This window comes from Saccostrea cucullata, unplaced genomic scaffold (genome assembly GCF_032062105.1).
Source record: "Saccostrea cucullata isolate Sc308-1 unplaced genomic scaffold, CSIRO_AGI_Scuc_v1 ctg574, whole genome shotgun sequence".
NCBI lineage: Eukaryota > Metazoa > Mollusca > Bivalvia > Ostreida > Ostreidae > Saccostrea > Saccostrea cuccullata.
In genome coordinates this window covers 126994-150000 of record NW_026919739.1, presented here as the reverse complement: position 1 = coordinate 150000, position 23007 = coordinate 126994, and the positions used below count along the sequence as shown (strand labels likewise).

Genomic DNA, 23007 nt, shown 5'->3' with positions numbered 1-23007 from the left:
TATGGCACCAAAAGGGAGTTGGGGAGCGTTTGGGGAACATCTGTAACGGTCCCCGTTACAATTAGCACTAGTTATTATTATTTTTCTTCTTCTTCTTCTTCCTGGAACTTTTTTGTCCGGGAATGATCTTGTAAACTGTTCGTCTGATGTAGATAAAACCTTTTTAGGGTTAGTAGACATGTTATGTAGATTTGCGGAATCAAGGTCATTTTGCGCGCACGTGCTTGCAAGAGCGTGCACGTGCAACACGTGAAATGACCAATGTAATAGATAGAGCCACAACTGTTCTATTTTTAGATGAAATGCTTTGAAACTCATAATGTGAGGATATATTAGTAGTATAGACATGACGACATGATGAAAATAGCAAGATCTCACGCGCATGCACGTGCACTTCGCTCTGATTGGCTGCAACTAAAGTCTCAATATCTTTCTTGTTTTTTGACGAAATCCTTTGAAATTTTGAACATAGTCATGCATTAGGATATCCTACAACATGAAATAAAGCAATTATCATGAAAACACGTGCATGCACGTGCGCTGCAATCTGATTGGCTGAAACTTTAAATAGCTGTAACTCCCTTGGTTTTCAACCAAACAGGATGGGATTTGGAACATAGATAGATATAATAGACTTCTACAAGAAGGTATGGTCACCATGCACATCCATACACGTGCGTGTACGTGCGCTGCAATCTGATTGGCTGAAACTTTAAATAGCTATAACTCCTTTAATTTTCAACCAAACAGGATGAGATTTGGAACATAGATAGATATAATGGACTTCTACAAGAAGGTATGATCACCATGCACATCCAAACACGTGCGTGAACGTACGCTGCAATCTGATTGGCTGAAACTTTAATCAGCTAGAACTCCCTTGGTTTTCAACCAAACGGGGTGGGATTTAGAACATAGATTGATGTAATAGACTTCTACAAGAAGGTATGTTACCATGCTCATGTATGCACGTGCGTGCACGTGAAATGAGTAAAACCAAAAATACACTTGAATGAGCGTATTTTTTAATACTTTTGGAATAAATACTTTAATATTTAGTATATTAAAGTATATAGATTGTGTAGACAAGATGATATGGTCATTACGCACATACATTCACATGCGCACGCGTGCAATGCTAAAATTTGAATGAACTTGGTACCCTTCTGGGTAAACGTTGTTAAAGTCTCAAATGCATAAAGTTTGTCTTATTTAATGAAGCTAACAGGGAATATGGCACCAAAAGGGAGATGGGGAGCGTTTGGGGAACATCTGTAACGGTCACCGTTACAATTAGCACTAGTTATTGGATTGAACTTTTAATTTTTATGTAAAAAATTACGATTTCCCCCACAGTGTTATGGCGCCATTTTGAAATGCGTTCGATTTTCGATCCCGATTTATATCTTGATTTTTTAATCGCGTACATATAATTTTTGTGTTTATGTTATAATGTGGTAAAAGGAGTTAAAACAAAGTTAATGTTTTTTAAATTGTAATTTAATCATATAATAGTTTTCAAGTGGGCTGTGTCACCGCTGCATTTCATCGCATCTCATGGCACTAATCATGCTAATGCAAACACGGATTATCACATCCACCACGAAAGGTGTTAATTGCTTTGAAGTAACTCAGGTGTGGCCGGATTAGAGGAAATAATTACCGTTAATTATGAGCAGTTGGGACCAGTATGGCCGTTCGGAATACAGAATAGACAGTATCCGGATTACACAGAATTTTTTCTATAGAATTTGTTAAAGAAGTGCATGGGACTAAAATTTATAGACGGAATGGACAAAAATCCGGAGTACTCAGAGTCCGGATTAGACAAATTTTACTGTATAAAACTTTTATGATTTTCCAAAGGAAATGTACTGAATAAAATACAAACATTTATAGCATGGCTTGTGGGCAAAATTTGACAAAAAAGGCACTTCAACTTGACAAATTTATAAGGGAATAATAGACATTTGCATCATTAAGAGTTATCTCTCTTATCAGAGTATCAATGTACCTTAAGCATTATCATAGTGTTTAAGAAAGCTGGTACTCTTCTTCTATAAAGTTCATGTCACCCATGAGTGTTGATTTCTAAGATAGTCATATGAGGGAAAAAATGTTATAATGATGTGTGAGTGAATTAAGCACACTTGTATAATTTAATAGCCTATCATATTAAATCAATTGTAGGATTGTGGATAATTTACCCTGTGCTACACAGTTCAAGATGATGGACTCAGATGAAGTCCAGTATGAGCATGGTTATAAACTTGGATTTGTTAAAGACGGAAAAGTAAGAAATTATGAAAATGATATGCACTTCAATGTTTTTTGTGTAACAGTATTGTTGCTCCTTATTTAGTGCATGTACATTTACATCCATATTTTAAATAATGGAATGTTTAAATAATATATTTATTTCCTAATTTTAGGTTTATCTAAACAACCACTTAAAGATGCATCTAAAATATCACACTGATGACAAGTAAGTCACTTGTAATTGTAGCAAATTGTTATCTAATACAAAGTCTTCATTGCATTAAAGACAGATTTAAGAGCATAAACACTGATAAAGCAAAAAAAAAAAACCAAGGGAGTCAGTAGAATACAGTAAAAGGAGAAAATATGGCGCATACGTATTTTAGCGCAAACGCAATTGGGAATACATTGGCGCAAATAAATTTTAGCACTTGCACTTGTCATTAAAATATATAAATGTGATATTGTTTTTTTTAATCCACGCCCGTATTTGACATTTTGGTTTGTCAAGCAAGGAAACACAATAGCAGTCCGGTATATAAGTAAACAATCGTCAACTTTGGTGTTGCAATCATATAGACGTGGCACAATGTTGAATTTTATTTTAAATAAAAGAAATGGAGTATTCACGCATTTTATTCGAAGGAAAGTTACTTGGATAAACGGTAATCATAATCAGGTATTGTCTGCAAGCTCAATCGCCTTGCTTGATTGCATTGTTTACCTTGAGGCGATAGATGATTGACACGCGGAGAAGCCAAACTTTGAAGGTGCTAAAGATAAGTATCGGATAACAACTAGCAATAGTTTATTAAATAAATTATGATTTGGCAGAACTTTCTTGATTGATCCTACCATGTACTATGCTAGTGTGTATATAAATCCAACGAACCTTGAACATTACGTAATTGCGCGTTTCGGTTTACGTGTACTGATGTGAAAGCTTTGAACATACACAACAAAATAATACTTAGAATTCTGTTAGCGCACAATAAATTTTAGCGTTCAGGGGCTCTTGTGCCAAAGGCACTAAAATTAGTATTGCGCCAAATATTCTCATTTTACAGTATCTGCATCAGAGTCACTGCATTTTACTCTTTTATAATTATTCATTGTACATTCGATTTTTTTCCCCTTTTTTCACAGTGAAGACTATAGGGTTGTGGGATTTGAAGTCGAGGCCAAAAGGTAAGCTTGTCAATCCTTCTAGATTTTTCTAACCCATTAAAGATAAAATACTAAGATTCTGGGGTAATTGACCAATTCTTTTGACTTGAATAAACTGTTCAGCAGTTATGGTTAAAGATTTTTTGTAGATTCGAAGTACTGTAGATCAATAAATTTTCACGACACCTTATTTTCGCAAGACAGTCATTGACTCTCGTATAGCGAGATATAATTTTCACGAATTGTGGTTATTGCTCTATGTAATCTTGAGGAATGCTCTCATACGCGAAAATCAAATTTTCGTGAGCACACTGTCTCGCGTAATTATGCGAAAATAGAGTTCTCGCGAATAAAAAGTGATTTACAGTATATGCTTCATTGTTTGTTTTACATGTTGCTCTTTGTTCATCATTTACTAATATTTTTTTTTTATTTAGTGTTCAGTATGGAGAGTTAAACAAAGATACTGACGGAAGATGTGACTACAAAAACAAGAAACATGGGAGTGTTGTTCAGCTTCAGGAACTGAAAGAAGGTACAGTGCAGTATAGACATTTAATTAATCATGATACAGTCTATATTATAACCTTAAAGCTATATCTTGATTAGGCAAGTGTTTCTTATCCTATACTTCTTATAGCCCCAGTGTCCATTGTGCTATCAAAAGTTGAGATCTGAGAGATGGTCATCTTAATTATGTCGCCCCGAACAAAGTCTGGGGCGACCTATTGCGATTGCACGCATGTTTTTGTTCTACGGGCTGTTTCTTGGAGATGGCTGGGACAATCTTCCTGAAACTTTCCTCAAAGGAAGATCACTGGTTGTAGTTGTGTTGTGTGGTCATTCAGTTTCAAAATGGCTACCGTTGCCATGGAAACCTGCAAAAAGGGACGAATTTTGTCTGCAAGTGTTCTCTCTGGTCCCTTGGACATTCGTCATGAAATTTTATTGATTTAATGATTAGTATCTGTAATTGTGCTTGTTGCATTTAAAAATTGCAAATTGTCAATAGTTGCCATGGAAACAGGGGAAAAGTGAAAATTCTTTAATGTTGATATTTAAATCAAAGTACCGAAAGTACTGACACGACTTGATGGTTGTCCAAGCTTAGCTAATGTGTATTGTTTTGGTAATGACAAAAATGAAAGTTTTCCAGTTCGGGGCGACATACGCTATTGCTTGCAATAGCAGACCTTCTAGTTTTTATTATGATAGTGGTTTCATTTACCTATAAAAAAGCTTCTTTTAATATAACTTTAGTTGTTCAGAACTAAACAACCACTAACATTTTAACCCAGACAGCTAGTGCTGAGTTTTTTGGTTTTTTTTTAAATTACAGGTGAAAACGAGATTCTCTATACATATGACGTCACCTGGGAGAACAGTGATATCCGCTGGGCGTCGAGATGGGATATCTACCTGGCCATGAGTGACGTACAGATTCACTGGTTCTCTATCATCAACTCAGTTGTGGTTGTCATATTTCTGTCAGGTATAAAGCTTAAATGTTTATCATCTAATAAAAAAAAAGTAAATATGAAATTATTAATTAATCAGAAATAAATCTCTGATAAGTACTAATGTAATACAGTGTGAAAGGAAAAAAATTAATACATGCAAGTGTTTCATTTATTTGGAGGATTGAAAAAAGAATTTTTTATACATGTATCTGAAGGTAGAAAATTGAAATTGATAAAAATGCAAACAAAAATTTGTTTCATTCTTGAATGTGTTTTATGAAGTCATTTTTTCATAGGTATATTAACCATGATTATGGTCAGAACTTTGAGAAAGGATATTGCTCGATACAACAGAGATGATGATATAGTAAGTGGCAGTAAAAATAATCAATTTTAAATGACTTTTCCTTTCTTGATCTCATTTCTACAATTCAAAAATGTGTTTGCTGAAAAAAAAATAATTTAAAATTCAAAAAAAAAATCTTCAATTCAAAAAAAAAAATTTATTGCCCAACTAATTAAAACTTTAACTATCAAACAGGAAGAGACTTTGGAGGAGACGGGTTGGAAATTGGTTCATGGTGATGTCTTCAGACCCCCAAAGTACACCCGCACTCTAGCCTCTCTACTGGGAGCAGGGATGCAGATATTCTGCATGGCTCTAATCACAATATGTAAGATTTTCATCATGATTAAGCAGATTTTGATATCAAAAGAATTGAAAATATTTTATCAAGTATATTTTTAGAATCTACCTGTAATGAAAATGAAAAATTGAGATTAGTGAATTTCAACCTGCCAAATCTGAATATAATTTTTCTCTTTGATAGTCTTTGCCATGTTAGGAATGTTGTCTCCCGCCTCTAGAGGAGCTCTGATGACTGCAGCTATCTTCCTCTTTGTTTTCATGGGGTATGTCGATCAGTTGTATAATACTCTGGTACATCATTTTTGTTTGACCTCTGATACGTGTCTCGTTAGACTGAATGCTTTAATAGTTGTTTTAAAAAACGCACAATAAAATGTTCATATTTTGGAAATCCATCCCCCTTTCAGTTGATAATTTTATTAGCTATTCATGTATTTTGGAACAGAAGAATAGACTGTGTACCTGAAAATTTTGGGTTGCCAAGTGAAAACAAATTTTTGAATTTTGTTTTTTTGGATTGCAAAGTATTATTTACTTTCATTTCATAGTTAATTAAATGTAAGGTACAGTTCCAATGTAAATTTTAAAAAGGTAAACAAAAGGATAATGAATATACATGTAAAATGTATTTGTTGTTTATAATATTAAGTCTAGCATAGTATGCAAATAAAATAACTCTCAGACCAAGCCACCAAAGTCATTTTAAGAAATCCACTGGAATCTTGACCTTTTTTTGTAGAATCTTTGCTGGATTTGTATCTGGTAGAATTTACAAGACAATGAAAGGACAGCAGTGGAAAAAAGCTGCTTTCCAGGTTAGTCTTCCATACCACATAGATTTTATTGTTTGCCATTTCAAAAAGCTTGATCACAAAATATGTTGTAATGTTGAATATTCACGCCTGTATGCTGTGACGTCAAGTTCAGCCAATGACAATATTTATTTCCATCACAATTGAAATCAACAACTGTCATCATCAGTTAAAAAAATATTTCGTTAAATGTGAAAGGTCACCTCTAAGTTCATTTTCGGACTATGCTTTACTTGCAATAGTTTAATGAGCTTTGAGATATTCTCTTCTCATTCATACATTTTGGCGGTGGTTTGCAACGATGGGGAAAATGAAGTGCTGTCCTTTTTAGAAATACATATATGCCTTTTATCAAAAATCACATCACAGTAGGAAGAGGTGACTAAACATATATTCTTATTTACAGACAGCTACTCTATATCCCGGTGTTATGTTTGGAACAGTGTTTGTCCTCAACTTCTTTATCTGGGGAAAACATTCATCTGGTGCAGTAAGTTTCTCTTTACTTTATTACTGGTATATGTTTGTTTTCCATAACAACTTGTTTCTTCATTATGTGGTGTTTCATATTTATCATGTTTGTACTATGTATATAAATAATAATACTCTTCAATTCCAGCTGCCGTTTACCACAATGTTAGCATTGCTATGTATGTGGTTTGGTATCTCTGTACCGCTTGTATTCCTTGGGTATTACTTTGGATACAGAAAACAGGTCAGTGCCTCATAGTTTGAGTTTGAGTGTGCTTCAATAATTCAGTTTTCATCTATATATTTACAGTTTGTGTTAAAAATGAGTCCTACACAAATATCGTAAAATTTTCAATGTTTCCTCACATTTCCTCTCAAGACTGGACCCTGATATACATGTATTGATAAACTAGAAAAAAATGTAAATAAAATGAAAATATTTGAACAATATAGAAGATAAATATTTGAATAGCAAATGTACATTGCAAGTCAAAACCATATTGTATCATAAATACTGGGTATTTTGCAGGGGGGGATAAAAACTTACTAATGTTGCTGTTGAAAATTTTAGCCCTATGAACACCCTGTTAGAACAAATCAAATACCAAGACAGGTGCCTGAACAGATGTGGTACATGAGTCCAGTTCTAGGGTAAGCTTGGTCAAGAAATTCTGAAGTTCAAATGTTAAAATCTTCAAAGTCATTGTTTATCAAGTATTTAAAATATTGTTTTTTTCTTCTTGCAGGGTCATCATGTCTGGCATCTTGCCTTTTGGAGCAATGTTTATAGAATTGTTCTTTGTTTTTACTGTAAGTATAATTTCAAGTTAAAGGACTTGTAGCATGTTTCTCCATTACTTGGAATTAAAAGCACATTACATCCCTCTTTTTCACATTATGTAAATTTTATGTTTTAACTTTTTATGTAGATACACACTGTATACCAATCGTTTACTGTATAATTAATTATTTATTAGGTCAAATTAAAAAGAAATGTTTTTAAGAGAGAAACGCATTTTTGGCCCATAACAGTATGATACATGTAATTGCAAATAAAAAAGTTTTTGAATAAATCCCTCCAAAATATTTATGATTTATTTAAACTAAAGGTAGGTTATTGTCGACAGCATGAATGGATAGGATTTGTGAATTTTTGACCTCAAATGACCTGGAAGGGGGGGGGGAGATATTTTTTCTGTTTCACACATGAATTAAATTGTTTTGTTTGAATTTTTTCAGGCAATTTGGGAGAACCAGTTTTATTATTTGTTTGGTTTCCTCTTCCTTGTGTTCATCATTCTGGTCATCTCTGTATCCCAGATCTCCATTGTGATGGTCTACTTCCAGTTGTGTGGGGAGGTAAGGTTACAGTTTCAGGTCACTGATCAGTCAGATATGAAGTAATGGATCAATTTCTCAGTTTATGAATTTCTTGTACGTTACAAGTCATCATTTTCTGTTGTATTCTCTGTGAATCAATTAAAATTTGTGCTTTCTATATCATATATCTTACATAGTTAACAAAAGATTTGTCATTAAAATTTGATAATTTTCCCCAGGATTATCACTGGTGGTGGAGGTCTTTTATTGTGTCTGGAGGATCTGCAGTCTATGTATTTGCGTACTCAATATTTTACTTTGTAACAAAGGTAAGAAAAGAAATGTTTTTTTAGTACCAAAATATCCATTTTGATTCCTCTAATTTAATTGAAATTTCATAATTTGTGGCATGAGGTAAAAGTAATTTCTTAATATGTTTTATCATTTTAAATTAAAAGTTCTCTCAATCTGATTTTCTCTTTAGTCAATGATTATTACCGGTATTTTGATACCACTACACTGTATCATGCTGCAATACCTGAAATAAATCAATACATGTACATGTTTTCTGAATCTATGTAGTTTTGTTTCTGTTATCCTAATACTTTTTATACGCCCGTCTTAAGACGGGACGTATTATGTTATAGGCTTCGTGTCCGTCTGTCTGTTAGCTTTTTCGTTTCCGGCTCATAACTTTAATACTATTAGTCCTAGGATTATCAAACTTTGTCATCTGATGCATCTTGGGTAGAAGGTGTGTCGCGCACAAAAAGTAGGTTGCTCTGACTTTTTATTAAGAAGTTACAGCCAAATATGGAAAAATCATTTCCGGCCCATAACTAGAAAACTATAAGACTTACAATCATCAAACTTGACCAGTTTATGCATCTTAGGTAGAAGGTGTGTTGCGACCTATTTCAAGGTCACTGTGACCTTTAATTTACGTGAAATTAAAAAAAAAAAGGGTCTTTTTACTATTCATTTAAGTATCCCAAATAATGTAAGAGTATTGCACTGTCCTTATTAAAAAGGTGTTAATTCAAGAAAATACATGTACTTATTTTTTTAAGCATATACTTGACAGCAATCTATAACAAATATAATGTATGTTAGAGAAATCCTACCTCTCCCTTGAGTGTAATTATCAAGCACTGGTCAAGAAGAATTTTGATAACAGAAAATTGCATGTCAAATTAGAGAGAAATTAATGAGTTTTGAGTGTGAGGATCTAACTGATAGAGCATTGGTGTTATCTATATCCCTTGGGTATTGGGCAGATGGGTAAGCCTGTTGGATTAAAAATAGCTCTTGTTGGCTAGCCTAAGTTTTAAAATTTGATGAAAAGTAATTAAAACTAATTTGATATTGCATAATAGACTAATCTGATATTATATAATATTATCAATTTAAAAACTAATTTAATGGGGTGGGGTGGAATCAGCATGTCCATATGAATTACATATTAAAACCTGTCGGACAAAAAATTTTTGTGTATTTTATATGTTTAAAAAAAAATTATGGTAGAAAGTGCAGACCCATTCATCTCTTGGTAGTAATGAGTAGACAAGCATCCAGTTAAAGATTAATTAATGAGTTCAATGTAGGAAGGCCAGCTGTCTCAATCACTCTGATCAAGCTGTATCCTTTGGGGATTAGAAAGAAGAAGTGCTGGTCAGTTTATAGCATATGTCATTTGATGGCCAGCCTTTTCTTTTCAAAATTAATTTGGTATAGATTAAAGGTGTTAAGACTGATTTGATATTGTTTAATATGATGGGCATTTGACAAGGTCTAACACAACCAGCATAGAAATTTATTAATGATGTAATATTTATTATAATTAATGCCTTCATCACAGGGAATGGATAAATATTTGAAGGAATGGAAAAATCATGGAAATCTCAGAATCAAGGTTGACGTGATTTTCTTGCATGCTAAACTGTTCAAGAAAATTGTATTTTTTTGACGGGCGTATCATGCTGTGGCGCGGCACTTTATTGGGTATTTTTACAAGAAATTTTTTCTGTTTTTCAGTTGGAGATCACAGAATTCATTCCCACCCTATTGTATTTTGGCTACACTCTGTTGATGGTCTTCACCTTCTGGATACTAACGGGGACCATTGGATTCTACGCCGCCTATTTCTTCATCCGAAAAATTTACGGGGCTATCAAAATAGACTGATTTTTACTTGTGCTTAGTTTAAATTATTTTAAATTGTGGTATAAGTTGAATTGCTCTCACTTGGTATAGAAAATAAACACATACATGACAAGCTCCACAACTGTCTTGAACAAGAATTATGTAAGGACAGTAAGTAAAGACAGGAAATACTGCACAACACTATATAACAGAAACAACGGAAATGTGACATGTTTCATCATTAAAGATAAATAGAGAGTGTGATATCATATTACATATATGCCTATAAGCATGTTATTCTATTTGTTTATTTGTACACAAATAATTATTTTTGTTTATAAGTTTCTGGAACTTAGTTCAATTTTCATTGAGTTCGTGTGTGTATATAAATTCCAAACACATTATATGGGTTTGGATAAGAGGGAAAATATTTATCATTGTTGCATCTTAATACAATTTTTAAAGGTAACACATGATTCATTCAATCAGATGAAAGTTATTTTCATTTTATTGAGTGTTCATTTATTTGGGGAGATCAGCATTATTGCGAAGTATGAATGTGTTTCAAGTTTTCATATGTTGGAGAATGTGTGAGAAGTATTTGTTTCCATTGCAGAAATGACTTGAATAGTAAGACATGATATTTATTGTAAATCATTGTGATGATAGTGAGAATGGTATTTATATCAATGAACTCTTTCTTGTATGCAGTGATGTGATCTGTACATTATACTTTTTTAAAAAAATGTTAATCATAACCTCTTGAGTACAATCTGTAAAAAATAAATAAATAAATAAAAAAAATTTTTTTTTCTTTTCCCATAAATAAAATGAATTCATGTTCTTTCAATCCTTTGTTGATATTTCTTTTTAACTAGTTAATTTTTTTTTTTATTTTCCTTCAAATGCATGACATTGTAGTCACAATAAACAATATTTAAAATAAACCTTTAGGTTACAACTTATTTGTACATTCCATAATTTTAATTTAATCTCACATTAATCACATTAATTAATACAGTAATGGAGAAAGTCCTTTGCTCTATAACAGAATATTCACCATTGTGATTTTGAATAGGCACAGCTATTGAACTCTGTGAGAATTTATGGATTTTTGATATTCATGTATGAAAGAAAGATAAATTCTGTGAATGCTCTTTGTTGAAGTGCTGTACATAAAGTTTGACTGTATTACATGTAATGAGACCAGAATCTGACAAGTCAGTCTAACATAAATATATATATAATAGTAATTGTATTATTTACTTACCATGTTTAGTGAATGAGTGTTAATGCTTTCATTTATCATATGAAATAAATGATTGTAAATAAAAGATGGTATTTGTTTTGGGTTTTTTATAACAAGGTAGGCTATTGACTAAAAGGTTGATGATAGAAGGGTATCAACAATCTCATTTTTTTATCATATTGTAGTTGATGCAATGCCCTTGTATTTTAAACAAAGCAGGCTGGTGACAAAAATGTTGATACAAGTGTAAAAAAAATGAATCTTGTATAAAGTCTAGTTTAGGATATTGTCAGTCGATATAATGACCTTGTTGACAATTTTCAAACGGAGTGGTATGCGTTTATTTCACTAAATTTTCAAATCGACACATTCCACTGTTTTCCACATTATGATTAGTATGACTGGTATTCTTCTACCTTCATCAGAAGATGCAGAATGAATGACCTAAAATTTGTATTATAATAGAAAATTAAGGTGAGGCAAGGTTTTTCTGTCAGATTGTCAGATTAGCAATATTTGCGAAGTTTGTGATTTTGGTAGCATTGAGAGATTACCCCCCCCCCCCTTCTTTCAAAATGAGACAGATGCAACTGAATTAACCCCCCCCCCCCAAAAAAAATAAAATAATTTGGATTCCTATATTTTATTGCAGAACTTTTACTCTTTAAAAATCACATTGATATCCGGAATTATCCGAACAAAACTAATTCATTAATATTAGACTAGGACTGTTCCATTCAGAGGAGTTTGGTGAAAATACACTTGCATAAATGATCCATGGAACGCTTATTTCATAAAACATTGTTTATATCAGAGAATGTTAAGACCTATGAAGATAACTTCCATGTTAATAAGGCTGCCCAGATTTCCATAAAACCGTAATAAGGAGGATGCCTAACCTGTTCGCCCCGCACTTCTTCATGTGTTTTCCACTTCCGGATCCTTTTGCATCGACCACGCGTGTTGAAAAAAAGTGACTGGCTCACCTCTGTTCAGAGAACTTATTTTTTCTTTGATTAAGTCGGCCAGAATTGACAAAAATGGTATTTAATTATGTTTTCTTAAATTAATTTTCGAAATAATCAATTTTTAATTCTTCTGAAGTGAAGTAAAAAGACAACTATGCTATGACAAATGGGGGGGGGGGGGGGGGGGTAGATAGAATGTTCCATCGTTAAAATGATATTGTCCTACGGACCCGGTTTTTTAGCTCACCTGAGCCAAAGGCTCAAGTGAGCTTTTCTGATCAAAATTTGTCCGTTGTCTGTTGTTGTTGTTATCGTGGTCGTTGTTGTTGTCGTCGTTGTAAACTTTTCACATTTTCATCTTCTCAAGAACCACTGGGCCAATTTCAACCAAACTTGCTACAAAGTATCCATGGGTAAAGGGGATTCAAGTTTGTTCAAATGAAGGGCCACGCCCTTTTCCAAGGGGAGATAATTATGAATTAGAGAAAAATTAATGGCATTTTTAAAAAATCTTCTTCTCAAGAACCACTGGGCCAGGAAAGATGAAACTCATGTGGAATCATCCTCAGGTAGTGTAGATCTTCAAGTTTGTTCAAATCATGACCCCGAGGGTAGGGCGGGGCCAAAATGGCCGATCAAAGTTTTACATAGGAATATATAGGGAAACCTTTTAAAATCCTCTTTTCAAGTACTTCAAATTCATGCTCAGTGATATTTATATGGAATCATCCTCAGGTAGTGTAGATTCTAGTTTGTTCAAACCATGACCCCCTGGGGGGTTAAAATTCAAGCCCCCCCCCCCTCCCCCCCAAACTCAGTAAACTTTCAGTTCCGATCTGATATGTGCTTTCTTTTAGCAAATTGCTCAGGTGAGCGATGTGGCCCCTGGGCCTCTTGTTTTTTTTACCGAGACACAGTTAGATCATAGGCGCTCCCCATGTAATTCTGTAAATGACGTATGATAAGTATATATAGGTCTACCCCTCTATACTATAAAATATCTTATAGTATAGAGGGGTAGACCTATATATACTTATCATACTTCATTTACAGAATTACATGGGGAGCGCCTATGAGTTAGATCATTCTAACTGGGGGGGGGGGGGGTGAAGACGGGTCCATTTGATTACAATATTGGGTATCGTCTGCACCTTGCTCTTTCACACACTAGCTGATACACTGCTAAATTACAATGACGTGATTTAGTAAAAGTTTCACATCGTTGTATTTCTAGATAGGATGATGAAATTAAAAAACTTAACTTTTAAACAGAAAAAAACACTGATAAATTCTTTTTTTACAGTCCCACTTTAAAGACTCCAAAGCTCCACAGGAGGAGGCTCCCATCCACAGAATCCGTATCACACTGACAAGCAGGAATGTCAAAAGCTTGGAAAAGGGTAGGATACTAAAGGAATTTATTAAATAGCAACCCAAGTTATACTGGATAGCCTGGGTTGGGGCTTAAGCTTTACAAAATATGAAGGTCCAACCCAGGTTATACCAGAGTCAGTATTTACTGACCATTTGGAAGAGAATATGGCATGTGATCTGATGAAGCATAATTTTTATCTTGTTGAATAAAACAGAGATATTTATTGGTGCTCTGTGAAAAAATTCAAAAATCAATGGGGAATTTTTGTGCAGTGTCTTCCAGCAGATTGAATAGTTAAAAAGATTGTAAGAAAGTTACAGTAACTGCCATGCAACTAGAGTTGCAAAATTAGACCAGATTTACTATGTTGATTGATTATTGGTTTGAATTGGCAGCTTAAAATGAATGGTTTGATCGATAATATGAATTTTATTTTAAAGGTTAAATTAAACAAGTTAACTATGAAAATTTCTGATATTCTCAGAAATGAAAAGAACATTTGAATACACATTTGTGAGACCAATTTCGCAGTAGGAAAATATATCTTCCTTTTGCAAGAGAAATGAAGGAACATCATTGATAATGTTTTAAAATTGTTAAACGATACAAGTTTTAGTTTTGTTTTGACTATCAATTTTAAAATTGTTACTGTTGACATGCTGCCTTCAGTGTCAATGTTTCAATAGTTGGTAACTAATGTAACAACACTACATTTATCTAGTATCATTGTTATTAAACAGTATAACAACTTTACAGGGATCAATCAGCTGATGCAATTTACATCAAAACTTTTTACCGGTACTTCACGGTTATAAAAAGGTGGCAAAAGTATCATTAAATTATGTCAACTGGAGAACAGTATTAGATTATTTTTTCTTCAACATTTACCATATAATACTCTCTTAATAAAATTTTGACATTTTGATTGTTTAGTGATCCTGATAGACAATTTTCTCCTCTTTCTAATGATATATAACATGTTGTTGTTCAACTAATTATTAGTGAAAAATTTTTTTTCGTCAGTGCTTAAAAAGCCTTTTTTTTTATATTTTTTCATGGCTGTGTAGCCTGTGTTGTAAAATCTGCATAAGAAAAATCACCTCTGACAACAAATAACATTAAATAAGTGATTTTTATTTAATTACATTGTTATTATAACTTTTTATGATCGATACTTTTAGCATTTTAGAAGAAAAATCAGGTTTTTATTACCCCTCCCCCCTTTAAAAGAGACAGGAGATGTTTTGTTTCTTTATTTACAATCATTTTTGTCAGATTTTTTTCTTTTTAGGGGAGTTTATCGAAGGTGCTTGTAAAATCTCAGTTCAACTAATACCAGAGACTTTTATGTGTGACATTAATATACACAGTTCAGATCAGATTGATAGTTTGAATGCACTTTTGCTTTTTTTTTTTTCATTGAACACCTGATCATGGTATGCACATTTCCTAAATGTTATGAATTAATAATACATGTACGTTGTCGGTATCTATAGTACGAAAGCCTATTAGGATCAATCTGTAGGAAAAAAAATTAAAAGGCGTTATAACGCCTTTCTGCTCGTCACATGAAATTTTTCTTTCCATTCCAAAAGGCGTTATTACGCCTTTATTATTTTCCAAAAGGCGTTATTACGTATATGCTGAATTACGCCTTTCCAAAAACAATTTCCAAAAGGCGTTATAGCATTATAAAAGGCGTTATTAGCGGGGCTAAACATATTTAACCCAAAAAAGGCACATGAATTTCACAATTAGATTAGAAATTTAATAAAGGAATAATTTAAACATTTGTGTCATATTTTTAACTGATATATTTTCAGAGTTATCTCTCTTATACAAGGCACACCTTTCAATGTACCTTAATTATGATGCAAATAGCATGTTTTTTCCAACAGAGAAAAACATCTTCAAATGACATGGCAATTTTAAAACAGAAATTTGGAAAAATTCAATTGGATCTTCAAAATGTTTTTCTTTTCTTGTCAGTGTGTGCAGGAATTAGAGATTTGCAAAAAAAGATGGTTTTAATTAAATCTTTCATATATTTAAACATAAAATAACAACTTTCCATTTTCTTTTTCCAGAAGGTGAAGGGACCTGTCCGTATAAACACTTTTGGGGGAAGGTTCTTTCATAATTAACTACCAACATTTTGTTGCAGTATGTAAAACTGTGGCAAATTATTGTGGATAAAGTTCCAAGACCTGGGGCCATAGGTTCCATTAAAAGATGCCTGTTAAATGCAAAATAAAAGTTAATCAAAAAGCGTAATAACCCTTTTAGAAAGGCATAGTAACGCCTGCAAAGTCCAACGCCTTTTAGATCGTAATAACGCCAAATAATGTTTTATCCTTTTTTTTATAATGCAAATTATTTTTGAATTTTTGTTAGTTTAAAAAGCCTTAATTTTTTTTCATTTATTTGATGCAATCTTTCGTATAAAAAACATTTCTTTAAAATGAAAAAAATAAATTCAAGACAGCATTTTGTCTGCAACATTGATCCTGGCCCTGCAAAGAGAAAGAGATAAAGTCACTTCCATTTCACACAGGATTAACTCCACGCTTTCCAAACACACTTATATGATTGCATTACTATATCCCCTCTGCAAATCATTGCAAGGGGATCATAAGAGAGAGAGAGAGTACATTTCACACATCCCCAAGGCGTTCCCTTTCTAGTAAACGAATTTTTTCAAGTGTTTCTTTCATTGCATCTTACATGTCACACAAATGTATGCTTTATTAAAGTAATTTCCTCTCTGACCCTGCATTAAAGATGCATATAACTTATGCTGCAAAATAATTTATACCCATAAACTTTAAATATACGGTCTTCATAACCTGCAAATGTGCATTTGTCCATCGTGGTAACAAGCAAAATCGATTGTTCTCTCAGTCTGTATATTTTACTTAAATGGATTCCATCCACCACATTTTTTCAATGTACTAATAAATAAAGGTTAATTTCAAAATAATTGCTTGTTTTTCCTGCTTGATTGTAGATTTTCAGTGCTTTGTTAAATCCTTATACATGCGTTTTTGTTTCAACTTTGCATATAAAAATGCATTTCCAGGAGTGAATTCATAGTTTGCAGTGTGACTAGGGTCCATATTTTTTTAATAAAAAAATATTTATCATGATCAGGATGAAAATTTCCGCACGGGATATGATTTTAATACGTAAATTTAGAGGGAGAAATGGCTGCTTTCTCTTTTAAACACGCGTTACGTGCACCTGGCGTGACATTCCCTTTGATATTAAAAAGAAATGATATATGAAGGATTGTCATATGTACACTTTAAAATAACACCTGATTTCGCCTATAGAATCTAAGAAGTTTCCCTGAAATACACTTTCGGAAACAATGATCAAAATATATGATCCTCGCACATAAATTCTGGACATAATAAATGCGGTGAAGTTACATGAACAATTGTTATTGAAATAATTCCGAGAGAGAGAGAGGGAACATTATACTAATAGTATGTACATGTACTAAGTATACAATGCATGGCCAAATATTATATACTCCGAAAATACTGTCAGCTTGTCAACAAACATGCACGGCGGAATTGCTCATAAAAAAGTCAAATTGCACCTGTCGTACATATGTAATTCTGTTGAGAGGGGTGCAGCGGGTCGTAAAAACAGCCTTGAATATGGGTTAATCCCACTGCATGTCTTTTTCCTGCTGTTTTACCCCCCCCCCCCCCAAGAAATAGGATTTTCGAGTTTGGGCATTTTGTTTTGCTTGGCAACTTTTTTTTCAGGTAAGTTAATTATTTTCTCCGACTGCCCCCCCCCCCCTTCAAAAACGATGCTAGGTCACTGTGTAATTGTGGTTTTGATTGGTTGATTAAATGACACATTAGAATTAATAGCTTAATTGGAGTAATTAGCCACATGCTAAATATTTCATCAGCTTCAAGTTTTATTTGAATCAATTTAATTAATTTAATTTCTATAACCTAATCAAAATATAAGTTGCTTATACCCACTCCAAACCAGTAGACTGTAGTATTGGGATACAGCACAGAGATTAAATAATTTCATTTTCATGATAATTTCTCATCTTTTCATAAAACATGTAGGGTTCATTCGTCTTTGATTAACTGATCGAATGATTCATAATGTTGCATTATTATTCCAACAGATTAAAAAAAAAAAATATCAGTTTGTTTCTTAACTCTTTTTTTTAGCAAATATTTTAAAAAATGAACAATTGACAGTTCCTACTTTCCCCTCTAAATAGTAAAAAAAAACATGCAAATAAGATATACACAGATACATGTACCCAAATATCTTTGGAGGAAGTGGTGAATACTGAACGCTTCCTGTTGCCAGGTAACAATAAATAATTATAATGCAGGTTACTTCCCTTCTTTAGCGGTATTTATACATGTTGACATGTTAACAAACAAATGTATATTATTTCATACACATAGGAAGCGATTCATTTTTTATTTCTCTTTTTTTTTGGGGGGGGGGGGGGGGGGGGGGATTCTTGATACCGTAATCAATATAGCAATTGAAGCAAAACAAAACGAACTTTTTCAAAGTTTCAGTATTTTTTTTCATTGTAGAAATATATAAATTATATTTCTGTGACCCGCCTCCCCTGTTGGTTTCTTCAAGCTTGTTTTCGATTTTTGGTACATAACGCTGTTTAGTTCGCAATAAACTTACACACCTTTGTATGAAATCCAATGCCTCGACTGTACACTTAAATAAGGTTTTCTATGATTTTTATCATAAATATAGAAAAATATCAATAAATAGTGACACAAATAATGTTGAATAAGAGTAGATCGATGTCCATTTTGTTGCTGCCCTCAAAGATAATATGCGATTTCTCCCCCAAAGTTGTTATATAAAAAGAAATTGTTCCTCGATATAAGGCAAAGATCTGATATTCGCTACTTCAAAGGATTTTCACCTTCAGTTTGCTGTAAATCATGATTTTTTTCATTCTAGACAGTGGGCTGTGATAATTACACTTATGACTACTCATTATGTTGTTTAGTATAAGCATTTACTGTATGAAGAAATATTATAATTAATAATGATGCGTTTTCACACTGCATTTATTTGCGAAATGCGGCAAACATTTATGACGTCAACTTTAGCGCTCGTTTTCTCGATAACGTCATAATGCACATAAGGGTGGTTTTCGCTTGACGGTCATCATATAATGCTCTCTTAATATATGTAGTCTAAGAATTTGTGATAAATTTAAAGTGCTTAAAAAGCCTTTATTCTTGACACGCTCCTTAGATCCACCTTTGGGACTTCTGGCTCTGACAGATTTCCAGCAACTTTATCGGTTGTTTATCGAAGGTGCTTGAGTCATAAGCGTGTGACATTAATATACCTCAGTTTTACTTCAACTTTCAAACACCTAGGATGCACATTTCCTAATGCGTGGTTTGAAAAATCAAGTAATCTGGGACACCTTAAGGTTCATAAACCCTCTGCTCACTCACATGAAATTTTTCTTTAACTTTTATGATTTTCCAAAGGAAATGTATATGCTGAATGAAATACAAACAATTATAGCATGGCTAGCGGGGCAAAATTTGACAAAAAAGGCACCTCAACTTTACAAATTTATAAAGGAATAATAGACATTTGTGTCATTAACTGATTAAGAGTTATCTCTCTTATCAGAGTTTCAATGTACCTTAATTATTATGAAGCATGTTTATGGCATTGAAAAAGAAATTTGGAAAAATTCAAGTTGAGTCTAAAATGTTTTCTTTTCTGTAGTGTGTGCGGATTTAATCAAGGGAGCTAAAGAGAAAGCCCTGAAGGTGAAGGGACCTGTGCGTATGCCCACCAAGGTTCTGCGTATCACCACCAGGAAGACCCCCTGTGGAGAAGGTTCCAAGACCTGGGATAGGTTCCAGATGCGTATCCACAAGCGTCTCATCGATCTGCACAGTCCATCTGAGATCGTCAAGCAAATTGTATCCTTTTTAATGCAAATTATTTCTGAATTTTTTTTAGTTTAAAAAGTTAATTTGTTTTCATTTATTTGATGCAATCTGTATAAAAAACATTTCTTTAAAAAAAAAAAAACAAGACAGCATTCGACATTGATCCTGATGCAAATTAAAGTCACTTCCATTTCACACAGGATTAACTCACAAACACACTTAAATGATTGCATTACTATATCCCCTCCAAATCATTGCAAGGGGTCATAAAAACACAATCCCCAAGCCCCTGACTAGTAAAACTTTTTCAAGTGTTTCTTTCATACTTACATGTACATGTATGCTTTATTCTTTTCTTTTTGCATAACTTATGCTGTCTTATGATATCATACTTTAAATATGCGGTCTGCAATGACTTCCATATTAACAAGCAAAGTTGTTTGTATAAAAGGATCCATCTTAGCTAATAAATAAAGGTTAATTTCATTTGCTGTCTTAATTTTCAGTGTATGTTACATACTTTTTTCTATCTCTAAAGATTTCATAATCGGTAAATTGCACCAGAATGCACAATATAATTATTATATGATGAAGAGTTATTCCCCATTTATTGCTCACTGTTTTCCTTAATTACCTGTAGACATCCATCAGTATTGAACCTGGAGTTGAGGTCGAGGTCACAATTGCTGACGCTTAATTGTGTATGACCAAGAAAAAGCAAATAAAAATAGAATAATTTTTTGTTGTATTTTATTTTTATGGAAACTTCGTATTCTAAGGTAGTCATGAAAGTAGGACTGGTTTCATTGTACTCCCTAGTACTGCTTACTTAAATAGACACAATAATTAGAATCCAGCTTCCTTATTATACAGAAGGAAATAGGGTTTTTCGGCTAAGTAAATAATAATATGGACAAATTGTGTATTTTGTGGGAGAGAAGGGGGATGGAAATAAGTGGAAGCTTAGTTGTGTCCCTGATCTAAAGTTGCTCATGTAACGAGAAATATTCTGACAGGTGTTTTAATTACCAAGTGGTTTACTTTTCATTATCAACTTTATCCCGAGAAAGCATTAAACCAATTGTTGGCAGAGTCAACACTGTATGAGGGATCTGGATCCCTGTTGAAGGAGTTAAAAGCATTGAACAATGCGTGTGAACTTTCCAACAGTGTCCGACTATATGACACCATTGTAACACAGAAGTAATATTTACCGGGCAAGTGTGAATTGTCACAATTTACATTTTTGCGTCTGACCTTTTAATTGAAATGACTTAATCTGCTTCATAATCTTTTTTGTCAACCTGTCCGCAGGCGGTGTTGTCATTGGGTTATGGGATAATAGCAATTTGCTATGTTTGTTGTCTTTGTAATTAAGAGGGGTTTTCATACCGTTATTATGTTCCCGAAAATGGACCTAAATTAATTTACAACATATGAGGAAGTTGGATCAAATTGGGGATGATCAGATCATGTCCATGCAGGATGGACATGAAGGATTTTCAGTATTTAGGGATTCGGAATGAAGAGAGCACGAAATGAAATAGGTCGGCCAAATTTTTATATTGGTCTGGATGTCCCTTTGTCATGATAATGGGTGTCGGCAATGGACAATACACGTGGTTTCATTCTCACGAAAGAACCGTTACAGAATTCCCACTGGGATTCATGACATTCCCGCGGGTCATCCGCGATTATCGTTTCTTCACCCATTGCCTCCGAACACCAACATTGTATGAACGCATGGGGGATGTCCATGTCTTCATAAAAAACGAAGCTAATTGAGTATTTGTGTTAAGTCAGCAGGAAAACATGTTTCGTCTACCATTTTTAGATTTTTTCCCACATTGGGGATAATCTTGTGTGTCCCATTAAACTCCGAAATCTACAGCCAATTTTCTCGAAAGAGCAAAAGGTCTCGGGTGACATGCTTTAATCTAAAGTAGGTTCTAATGAAAAGGTAAATTATCATAATCACCTTTCAAATTGACTCTCGTTCTACTGGTGAATGACTTCTACAAACAGGGGTTAAAAATCATAAGATGATGAATATGATAGTTTTCGTCTAAGGACCCAAGTCATAAAAGCGAACATGAAATCGGATCCTATAATCTCAGTGCGTTTGACGTTGGATTATGGCCTCAAAACAGAAATAAATTGAAGGCAATTTCAATAAAATAAATCGACATCAGGTTTTGGTGTATGAATTATAAATACGATTGATTGATAAATGGAAGTGATATAGAAGAAGGTCCTTAGTATGGTCTTTTTTAATCGTCTTCCGGTCTGATCAAATGTCAGGAGAAAAGGGGATAAATATTTCTTCGAACTTTTTGTATTAAAAAAAAATAATGATTAATTTTCTTTTTAAAAATCATTAAATTTGGGGTTTTAAATGCGTGGTATATACATATTTGACATGTATTGAATGTCACAAAATATCAACATGAAATTTTGTAAAGGGAAAATGTAGTTGCCACTGAGGACATTACATAAGTAAACATCACGAAAAATGTGTTTGTTGATATACCAATTAATACATGTAATGTACTTTTCAGTGTATTGCTGTCCCGTTTTTGATGCACTTTTACTGAAACCGTACTCACGTATAAGAGTCACGAGACCACAAAATGTCGGAAATAACTGCCAAATCGAACACTTGCAATACAACCAATTCCGGAGAAACTAGTAAACATCAAATTAATCATTGTTGCCAAACTATTTTCCATTTTAGCAGAGTTTTAAACTTTCTTTGATTTAAAATGAAATAAAACAATTCTTTGTAATAGAGACATTGCATAATTTGATGACGATATGTTTAATAAGATTTATGAAATCTTTCTGAAAGAAGGGTATTTAGCATATATTTTTTTAGCCTTTCTGTGCGAAAATATTGCCAAGTCTTTGCACGGTCAGTTCAATTATGACTAACGTGAGAATAAAAATAATTGGCACATAGATCAAATGAGGCATTAGTACTTAGTAATTATCAATGGTGACTTTCTGATTTTAACTTGCGTATATATGCATAATAAAAGGGAAAAAAGTGCTTATTTCATACAAAGGCCTACACAGCTTTAAACTTGAAGTAATTCGACTTTAAGAGTTGATCCCTATTAATTTTCTTTGTGTGTCGTTTAGTGACTTTTCCTTGCAGGGATAGGAATAAGGATGTGAGATTTCTATGATTCAG

General features: G+C 33.2%; 2 protein-coding genes and 1 non-coding gene across 4 annotated transcripts in view; all 3 read left to right on the top strand.

The window, feature by feature from the left end:
• LOC134237258 (transmembrane 9 superfamily member 4-like) overlaps positions 1–11617 on the top strand; it is a 22904-nt gene extending 11287 nt beyond the window's left edge. For both annotated transcript variants that reach the window (XM_062719370.1, XM_062719362.1), the window contains exons 6-21: positions 2191–2293; positions 2433–2485; positions 3406–3447; positions 3864–3961; positions 4766–4918; positions 5183–5253; positions 5428–5560; positions 5717–5798; positions 6275–6350; positions 6754–6837; positions 6967–7062; positions 7390–7469; positions 7565–7628; positions 8058–8177; positions 8378–8467; positions 10173–11617. In XM_062719370.1, the coding sequence (XP_062575354.1) occupies positions 2191–2293; positions 2433–2485; positions 3406–3447; positions 3864–3961; positions 4766–4918; positions 5183–5253; positions 5428–5560; positions 5717–5798; positions 6275–6350; positions 6754–6837; positions 6967–7062; positions 7390–7469; positions 7565–7628; positions 8058–8177; positions 8378–8467; positions 10173–10322 (1495 nt within the window). In that variant the 3' untranslated portion in view covers positions 10323–11617. The remainder of the gene's footprint in view (positions 1–2190; positions 2294–2432; positions 2486–3405; positions 3448–3863; positions 3962–4765; positions 4919–5182; positions 5254–5427; positions 5561–5716; positions 5799–6274; positions 6351–6753; positions 6838–6966; positions 7063–7389; positions 7470–7564; positions 7629–8057; positions 8178–8377; positions 8468–10172) is intronic.
• An 802-nt stretch (positions 11618–12419) lies between these two features.
• LOC134237247 (small ribosomal subunit protein uS10) lies at positions 12420–20551 on the top strand. The gene is made up of 4 exons (XM_062719354.1): positions 12420–12572; positions 13801–13897; positions 19645–19844; positions 20455–20551. Exons 1-4 carry the CDS (start codon positions 12570–12572, stop codon positions 20509–20511), a joined length of 357 nt encoding a protein of 118 aa, XP_062575338.1. The 5' UTR covers positions 12420–12569; the 3' UTR covers positions 20512–20551.
• LOC134237278 (small nucleolar RNA SNORA53) lies at positions 19139–19331 on the top strand. The gene has a single exon (XR_009985798.1). It is a non-coding gene; the product is annotated as a small nucleolar RNA SNORA53 (small nucleolar RNA).
• Positions 20552–23007: the final 2456 nt, after the last annotated feature.

Coding starts and splice junctions, on each gene's coding strand:
- LOC134237247 (XM_062719354.1), top strand. Junction 13,898..19,644: donor TGTCAAAAGCTTGGAAAAGG/GTAGGATACTAA, acceptor TCTTTTCTGTAG/TGTGTGCGGATTTAATCAAG. Junction 19,845..20,454: donor CTGAGATCGTCAAGCAAATT/GTATCCTTTTTA, acceptor AATTACCTGTAG/ACATCCATCAGTATTGAACC.